Source organism: Poromitra crassiceps, assembly GCF_964638095.1.
Source record: "Poromitra crassiceps genome assembly, chromosome: 18".
NCBI lineage: Eukaryota > Metazoa > Chordata > Actinopteri > Beryciformes > Melamphaidae > Poromitra > Poromitra crassiceps.
In genome coordinates this window covers 22437335-22447334 of record NC_139636.1, presented here as the reverse complement: position 1 = coordinate 22447334, position 10000 = coordinate 22437335, and the positions used below count along the sequence as shown (strand labels likewise).

At 44.7% G+C, this 10000-nt stretch overlaps 1 protein-coding gene across 1 annotated transcript in view; it reads right to left on the bottom strand.

Moving 5' to 3' along the window:
• The window catches only part of osbpl5 (oxysterol binding protein-like 5), a 73330-nt gene that overhangs the window by 17998 nt on the left and 45332 nt on the right, over positions 1-10000 (bottom strand). The window contains exons 5-9 of the mRNA XM_083654895.1: positions 7383-7463; positions 6876-6977; positions 5766-5969; positions 5372-5456; positions 4877-5039 (exon numbers count right to left, since the gene is read on the bottom strand). Of these exons, the coding sequence (XP_083511021.1) occupies positions 4877-5039; positions 5372-5456; positions 5766-5969; positions 6876-6977; positions 7383-7463 (635 nt within the window). The remainder of the gene's footprint in view (positions 1-4876; positions 5040-5371; positions 5457-5765; positions 5970-6875; positions 6978-7382; positions 7464-10000) is intronic.

Here is a 10000-nt window from a genome sequence, read left to right as displayed (position 1 = left end):
TCCTCTAGTGTTTGTCAGTGCCACCTAGCCTGGGTAAACCCAGCCTTCAACGTGACGTCACAGGCTATGCCTGTAGCATAAGTTTTTAAGTTCTTCATGACTGATAGCACACACGTGGAGGCTGGGTTTACCCAGGCTACGTGCCACCCACTATTGGAGCAAATGCCTTGCTTAAGGGCACCTCAACAGTAGTTGCTGAGGAAGGGGAGAATGTTACTCAATTCATTTAATGTCAAGATTTTCACAGTTCAACTTCAGCTTGTCTTCCTTATGCCTACCCCACACTACAGGATAATTTGCAAGATTATGGCCAAGATTCCCCCCTCCCGATTTTCTCGGGGGTGCTCCCGATTTGATGCGCGTCGGGCAGATAATCTTCCCAAAATATCCTGTAGTGTGTGGGGTTCAAAGATTCACAATCGGGAAGACTGCCTCTTCCCGATTGTCAATCGGGCATATCTAACATGTTAGATATTTACAACCCGACAGGCGATTGCATCTTGAGCAGAGAGCCAGTAGTAGCTGCGTTTCCATTACAGTTTTTCGCAAAATAATCTGGTCTGCCCGCAGCCCCGCACAGAAACAAAGAACGAGGAAATTGTCCTCGAGGTGAAATACCCGTGCGTCTTTGAACGGGACGGAAAACTAATGCTATACTGCAAAGCATGTAGCCTACAACAAGCGCTTAGGACACTCGGAAAAGTGAGTCAAATCAGCAGACGCGCCCCTCCTCCACAAGGCACCTGTGCAGACGGTTTTCGCCTGGCCGTGCACAGTAGGCCTACACCCCGAATGCCCGAATGGATGCGGATGTCCGCGCAAATATTAGTTAAACAAATCCTTTCAGTGCAAATGCATTATAAAAACAAAAAATAAGATTTGTTTCGAAAACGAAATGACACAAATGTATTATTATTATTATTATTATTATTATTATTATTATTATCATTATTACTACTACTACACCCGGTGCGCACACTGAATAGGCATTTTAAAAGTTAACGTCGAGCCCTGCTTCCAAGGTGAGTCTTCGGCATAATCTTCTAGTGTGTGGGGTTGCGTTTGAACAGACGCGATTGTGTGTGTGTCCCAAGATTGAAATGTTAAAAAATCGGCTCTCTCTGTCCTGTAGTGTGTGGGGTCTCAAGATTTTTATAATCTTCAAGGATTTGAAAATCCTGTAGTGTGGGGTAGGCATTAGGCTACGTTCACACAGGGCACCCAAGCCTTGCCTACGCCTTGCCTTTACCCACGCTTTTAAATAGGCGTCCTTTTTAGTCAATGAGGCTGTGTACACAGGGCGCCTCAGCGTGAATCTTGCGTGTACCCACGCCTTGCATGACCTGCGCCGATTTTATCGTTTAGGCGTGAGTTCTATTTTCAAGCCGACAAGGCGCGTGAAGGCAGACTTCCTCTGTCAAGCCATGAAGGGAAAACACGACAATATCCGTGGGAAATGGCAAAGGCAACTGAATTTCAAAATAAAATGGTGTTACTACAACAATGTTGAGCAGAGAGAGAGAGAGTGATTGACGGGTGGCTATCACATGGGGCTTTCTCCCTGTCGGTAAACAAATCTTCAGGAGAGAGAATAGCGACCGAAGAAGCAAGATGGACAATGAAAAGTTAATCCACTTAGTACAACAGCATCCAGTTCTCTATGACAGCAGTCACCCATACATATCCAGCATCAATAGCACATTAAATATATCCTGATTTATTTTACCTACTGATAGAGAAAATTTACATCACATTAGCCTTTATTTGGACAATCACTAGTTATTAATATATTCATATACATTTCCATTTTAGTTACATATAGTTATGACACAGACATACTTCATATTTAGATGACCTGTGTACATACACAGATAGACATCATATTTGGATAACCTGTGTACATACACAGACAGACGTATTTAGATAACTTGTACCTTACATTTGCAGCTCCTCTCTATCGCACACTGTGCCCTGTCACCGTGCCACGGTGCTCTCTACAGGGCCAGAATAACAGATAGGTTGAGTCTACAGAGTAGCCTTCAAGTGTGCGTCAAGACATGTCATCTGATGTGTGTCCTATAAGTATCTTTGACTTTCTGTTCAATGTATGTAAGCCTGTGTATCCATCCGTGAATATACAAGAGTGCATCTCTTGGCCAAGATCTATGTCAAATACATCATATCAGACGACTTCTTCTAACTCCTGGCTCCATCATTTCATTTCAACTGGTTTCCTTCAAGTGGTTCACTGTTTACCTTTTGGCTGTGGAATTTCATTCTCTAACACCTACCCATGATAATTCGGGACCACACGTGACCAAAAAAATCACTCGGGAGAGAGGAGAGGCGCTTGTGACTCGGCTGGTTCAGCGTGGAATAGGCATGCAGTGTGATCGCAAAAGCGTGTGATAGGTTCACGCGCAGCTCAAGGTCTGTAGGCGTAGGCGTGGGTTGAGGCAAGGCAAGGCGTAGGTGCCCTGTGTGAACGTAGCGTTATAGGTTGAGGGTAACAGAACAGAAATGACAGAAATCTTTCATTCAGAGCGGTAAGTTTAGCTCTTAGGGTGGCTATTTGAATTTCCTTAAATTAATGCAGGAAAGTCCCAAAAGTTTCAGTTACAATTTTACATTTACAATTTCGCAAAAGTGAAAGTGTATCCCACAGAGCACTAAACATTCAGGCTGAGGATTCACAGAAATAAATGGTATGAAACATTATCTGTTGAAACTAAAGACAGAGACAAAAAGGTACTGTCTATGGTAGGGGTGTCAAAATTAATCGTATAATCGATGCATCGCGATGCGGACGTGTGAATCGAATCGAAGACAGATGAATCGTTGAATTGTTTATGTTTAAATTTCTGTTGACATTCATATTTTAAAGCACTTTCTAAGTAAAAAAGGGCCTTGATATTTATCTGACTGCTTGTATTAATTGATGAAAAAGTAGCCATGTGCAGTAATAATACAGAAAATTGAGGATTTGATACTTGGAGCTGTATCGAGATATTATCGAATATTCAAATCTAATCGTGAGGCCAGTGAAGATTCACAGCCCTAGTCTATGGCATAGCTGGGGGGGAAAGCACACATTTGAGCCTGCAGTATCATTAGTGGAAAATTGAATTGAATGTAACATCATCAACAATTGCCATGGAGAATCACCTACTTTTTCCTTCATGCTGTCCCTGTCTCTCTCGATTCAGGGGCTTAATTGATAGAATTGTTGCATTTGTGCCTTTGTTCGTTTGTGTTCACACGGCCACAAATCAAATGGATTTGTCAAGTCTCCTGGATTGGCCAGGAGAATCCGGTAGGCTAATAGCCTCCCGGGAAGGAAAAAATAATTCCCAGAGATTTTATATGATCACAAGAATGTGTGTTTTGGGTAGGCCTACATTGTATGTCGGGTGTGCAAGGAGAAAGAGACACAGAAGCCGCTTTCACACACAGATCGCGCAATATTGCAGTTCAGAAGGCCCGCAAAGCCGGCAGCCTCGCCACAGAAATTGCTTTCACACAGAGCCAAGCAGCACCACCACATTCCTGTCCTAGGGTGTGCTTTCAGGTGACACCCACCCCTCCCAGTTTGAAATGAAGCGAGGGGAAGCATTTCCACCCAGCTCCTCCTAGCCTAAATGAACATTTTCATAGGTTAGTGTAGTCTAGGCTACTGTATGATGAACAAATTAATTCAACAACCAAACATCGCCGATGTACGCCAGCCAACGTGCAGCTGCGGTCGTTAAGTGCATCAAAGTGATAAAACACGAAAGTGTTCTCCACATGCACCATCATGTATTAGGTACAAGGCTAATTCTTATCTTTTGGTTCCAGTTTTTTGTAAAGCAAATTATTCCCATGATTCCCAATTAGCGTCCGGCTGTCGGGTTGCTACTTGGGTGCGTTTGTTTGTGCGCACGGCGGGTGCCGTTGTGCATTCTCCGTGTTAAAAACAGTGTTGCCCCGAAGGACCCCGCCCCGCCAGATAGGATAGAGACTGTCTCACGAAGCTACACCTAGCCAGCTGTGCATCAAAACACGCTGCAGTTTTAATTTCACATTACTATTATTGGACTAAGAATAGCATTACATATTATTATTTAGCATTGATTTTAGAGAACTACATCAGAGAGGATAGGGCAGCATGACTTTCTTGCTTATAGGCGCTCCAGTCGGCATCCTTCTCTGCTCTGTAGCCTACCATTTATTTCTGCTGTTAACCGCCAAACCGCGGTAACACTGGCCGCGGTGACCGCGGTGGTGAAAAATCCATACCGCCACAGGCCTACATGTAATATGTGTGTTTGCATGTGTGCAAGCTTAGCACTTTTCATTTCCCCTTTATTGTAATTTCCCTTCCTTTTTTTTCTTCATTGTTCAGAAAATGTCCTCCTGTCTGAGCAGAAGCAGAAATACATACTGTACCTTTAACATCTATTTTTAAGCTTTACTTTCCGCTGCCTTTTCAGTTGATGCGTATTCAGACTGGGAACTCCAACATGGAGCGTCAACATGGCAATATACAGTAGACTGTAAACGCTACACACCACTACTCTGAACATGTTTCTAATCCTAAAACTCCATTATAATCCTTATACTTTTCAATGGAACACAGCATAACTGGGGTTGGTAGCAATTACCGACTGATATGCGCAGGCTGGCTGGCAAGCAGCACCGGTGACGTGTGTCTACATCAATCTTTCAAGACAACCACAACTTAAGAGTGTGATTGTGTAGACTCTACACTGTAGAGCTTTGACATTCCAATGAGAATGGCTGTATAACAGAGGATAATGATCAAATGACACCTGATAAGCAATGGGTACGTTGTGTGTGCAGCTGTATGTACAGTATGTGGGCTTGTGTTACTCACTGTAGCAGCTCTGTGTCTGTGAGTGCAGTGGACTGCAGTAGGTGGAGGATATGGGAAGACTCTGAGGAGGTGCTGATGTCTCCCTCTCTCCCTGCTTTGGTGGTCAGCTTGTAGAGACTGGAGCAACTGAGAGCCAACTCCAGGGCATCCATCCAGCACCGGCCTGGAGGGACCAGCAGTGGTTTTAGAGGCAGGAAATATTGCTTTCAGCAAACAAAACACGAAATCTAAATTAAAGCCTCAACATGATGTACTTCCAACCCAGCCACACACACACACACACACACACACACACACACACACACACACACACACACACACACACACACACACACACACACTCACACACACACACACACACACACACACACACACACACGCAGACAGACAGACAGACAGACAGACAGACAGACAGACACACACACACACACACACACACACACAACACACACACACGCGCGCGCACGCGCACACACACACACACGCACGCCTCACCATCAGAGTCCGAGGCAGCTCTGAAGATCAGGTAGTTGCTGGGAAGAGGCTGAGTGATGGAGCCAACATTCTCTCCTTTGGGACCCTGAATACATGGAAGAAATAGTGACTCACACCTCAGGTCATAGGTCAATATAATAGGTCACAGGTCAATATAATCACTGGAGTCCACTGGAGTGTTGATGTTGCTGTCATAGATTAACTGTCATAGATTGTGTTGCATAGTTGATTTCTGTATTGTTGACAAAAATGTGTTATTGTAAGTCGCTTTGGATAAAGGTGTCTGCCAAATGACGTAATGTAATGTATGTAATGTTGATGTTGATTAGAGTCTTCTTGTCTGTTATTATTGGGGGTACAAAAAAGACTCAGTAAACCTGACAAAATGTCTGACCTTGACAGCCCAGATGGATTTGTCCAGAGGGTGGTACAGCTTGAAGCAGAAGCCGTCCTTCTTGGAGGGTCTCTCGATCACCTTGCATGCATTGAGCAGGACGGTGCCCACCCACTGGTCAGATGTAGGGCTCTTATAGATCAAGAGGACCCCGGGCTTCAGGGCACACCACAGCTTGGTCCAGCCCTTTAAAGAGCCACGGATCTGAGGAGAAAAACAGATGGGAAAGGAGTAAGGACACAACGTCAGAATAAGAAATGCTATTATTTGTCAAATAACAACTTCACAAGGTATTTGATCCCACTAATTGCTGCTGCCATATTACAAGACAATTACTCATAGGGCTGCGCAATATATTGATATGATATCGATATGGTAATATGAGACTAGATATTGTCTTACATTTGGGATATAGTAAATAATATCGTGATATAGCACAAGTGCTGTCTTTTCCAGGTTTTAAAGGCTGCATTAAAGCTATGTCATTTTCTGAACTGACCACACTGTTCTATTTGCTTTTACCCACTTAGTAATAATTTCCACAATATTGATGATTATTTATTAAAAATCTCATTGTGTAAATATTTTTGTGAGAGCACCAATAGTCAGGGAAGGAAACCCTGTCTTTGCATTTTATTTTGACCACAGTCTTGTTTTAATAGAAGTGATTGTTGTGACATCTCACATGTGACTTTGACTTACACCTGAACATTTAGCCCACGTTGTAGAAAATACAGAGATATGTATATCGTGTATCGCCATTCAGCCTAAAAACACCAAGATATGATTCTTGGTCCATATTGCCCAGCCCTAATTACATAATACAGGATGGACATGCAAGGAGTAAGAAAAAGAGATGCGCTGTAGGACAGTAGACTAAACATAAACAAGTATCCAGAGCTGTAGAATTGTTCCAGGCTAGCAGAATTGGTATGGGTGGTTAACAAGAGGACGTGTGAAGTGCAGCTAGCATAATGAATAAATGACAGATGAGCAAAATACATGTGCAAATGAACATGGTTCAGTCAGGCAGCCAGACTATCAATGACGTCATTCTAAGTACGCCTGTACGCCTGGGGGATTAATACTGCAAAGACAACATCCCTGTACCTTAAGCCAGTTGGACATGATGACAACACTGGGGTCCTTCAGAGCACTAAACATTTCTTTGGTTGCCCGTTTCTTCTCCTGCCTGTAATTCAGCTTCTGGAGCTGTGAAACAGAAACACACCTGAATGAGTCATCTACCATTAGCGGGCGGGAGGATAGATCTAAAAACACAATCACTAGGGGGAAGCAGAGTCAAACAAATTTCATGCTGACATACTGTGCTAGTCGGTTGTCATGATTTTACAACATGATTATCTTTGGTCATTTGAAATGCAAGTTTAAAAAAACGGTACATCTTTCAAATATAATTAGATTTTTTTTTTTTTTTTTAAGAAAATGCTGAAAGGGTCAGTGTATACAGTATGTTAATTATTGATTGCCTACAGAGATACAGAAGTGCAAAACGTTCACATATCATACAGATATGATCAAGCTGATAAATGGCTGATAAAATTCTGATCGTCTCAAACTAGCCTCTCGTAACACGGGACAGGAAGTGATGTGTACCTTGAGAGACTCCTTCCGGGCCAGCCTTTCCGTGGAGGAGGGGCAATCCTTCTCCACACCATTGAACATCCTGGACTCAGACTGGAGGAGGAGAGAGAAGAGACGAGGGACATTGAGGATGAAATGAAGACAAGGCAGAGGAGCTACTGTAAAGCATTTAAGTTAAACATGGCACCTCTCCACTATGTCAACTTACCAACCACAATTCATCATGCATAACCGATTTCAGATTTTAGATCAAGGGTTTCGTTTCCAAGGTTAATACATGGAGATAATTGGCAAATCAGAATGTTCACTGTGGCAGAAATTAGAGTTACATTATTACTATTATTTACTTACATTATTAGTATTATTTAATGACATGTCGGGCGGCGCTCGTGCTCATGATTAACAACTCAAAACAACAACGATTAACTCTCTAAAGCAGTGCCCATTACCCAACACAGCTTTTTGACATCAAATAAAAAGCCCAATTACAAGAAAATAACAGCTAGTATGTGCAAGGTTGTGTGGAGCAGGTGTGTGTGTGTGTGTGTGTGTGTGTGGGGGGGGGGGGGGTGGTCAGCCCATTCAGGCAGCTGTTCCAAGTTCCACCCAGCCTGGTGTTTTGATCCATGAACCCACTGACTTCCTGGGTTAGGGTTAGATAGCATAGGGCTGAGACACTGATCTGTGGTCTCCACTGACCAGCAGTAGATGAAGATTAGAAGCTTAGTGGTAAGTCCTCCGATGATCTCAATGTGGTAAGTAATCATATAACCACTTGTTCTTTGTAAGCTAAACCAGTATGATTCACAATATCATTTGGTGAGCCCACACAGAGTCCTACGCATTTGTGTTTACAAGAGCGCATTCTGAGTGTGTAGCACACAATAGACCCTTCTCACCGGGGCCATTTTGTGTCGGAAAGGCAGAATAAACACAGGTGGAGGCAAAACACTAATAAGGGTTTCCAAATTCCAATCATGGAAGTTGGAAACCCTCATTAGTGTTTTGCTTGCACCTGTGTTTACCCTGCCTTTTCGACACAAAATGGCCCCCGTGAGAAGGGTCCATAAGTGTACAATCAGGTCTAAATGGCAGCATGTGATGCTAGGGTTAGGCTGTGCTGAGTCTCCTATTGTCCCACAAGGGCTTTTGGGATGGGAGACAGGCCAAAGGGCCAGAGCTGCAGCTGTGCCTGTGAATCATTCCACACACACAAACATTTGATGTTGGAGCGGAGAGGAAAGGAGAGCAGAGGAGAGGAGAGGAGAGGAGAGGAGAGGAGAGGAGAGGAGAGGAGAGCAGAGGAGAGGAGAGGAGAGCAGAGGAGAGGAGAGGAGAGGAAAGGAAAGGAGAGCAGAGGAGAGGAGAGGAGAGGAGAGGAAAGGAGAGCAGAGGAGAGGAGAGGAGAGGAAAGGAGAGCAGAGGAGAGCAGAGGAGCGGATAGGAGAGGAGAGGAGAGGAGAGGAAAGGAGAGCAGAGGAGAGGAGAGGAAAGGAGAGCAGATGAGAGGAGAGGAGAGGAAAGGAGAGCAGAGGAGAGGAGAGGAAAGGAGAGCAGAGGAGAGGAGAGGAGAGGGAGGAGAGGAGAGGAAAGGAGAGCAGAGGAGAGGAGAGGAGAGGAAAGGAGAGCAGAGGAGAGCAGAGGAGAGGAGAGGATAGGAGAGGAGAGGAGAGGAGAGGAAAGGAGAGCAGAGGAGAGGAGAGCAGAGGAGAGGAGAGCAGAGGAGAGGAGAGGAGAGGAGAGGAAAGGAGAGCAGAGGAGAGCAGAGGAGAGGAGAGGATAGGAGAGGAGAGGAGAGGAGAGGAAAGGAGAGCAGAGGAGAGGAGAGCAGAGGAGAGGAGAGGAGAGGAGAGGAGAGGAGAGGAGAGGAGAGGAGAGGAGAGGAGAGGAGAGGAGAGGAGAGGAGAGGAGAGGGAGGAGAGGAGAGGAGAGGAAAGGAGAGCAGAGGAGAGGAAAGGAGAGCAGAGGAGAGGAAAGGAGAGCAGAGGAGAGCAGAGGAGAGGAGAGGAGAGGAGAGGAGAGGAGAGGAGAGGAGAGGAGAGGAGAGGAGAGGAGAGGAGAGGAGAGGAGAGGAGAGGAGAGATGAACTGAAACCACTGGAAACATATATTGATCACTGCTGATCACACTTGCGAGTGGAGAAAGGCAGGCATAGCATGAGAGCGGGGGGGGGGGGGGGGGGGGATAAGCACCAGGACAGCTAACTAGGTCTGGGTTGTCAAGCTTGCAGTGGGCTGTCAGTCACCCTGATGTGAAATTCCATGACATTTCCGTGACTTCCCATAGCTAAAGTCAGTGTGACCTGAAAATGTTTGTCATTTCTGGTTTGTTCACATTGTTTTACCAGAGGAATGAACAACACTGTTGAGCCTGCTGTGCTGTGTAGACAAAAACAGCTGAAAACCACCATCTAACTCAATGACTGTGTGAAACAGGGTGGAAAACACATTCTGGTATGCCTGTGAAATGTGAAGTCACCCACAAGCACCCATATCTTAATTTCCATTATATTCTCTGACATCCCCAGAGAGTCGATCAATTCTCACAAAAAAATAGTGACTAAAAACTCCATGATATTCCACAAATTGCTAGTGGGAACCCTAGAAGTGGACCCCCCTAAAGCATTCATC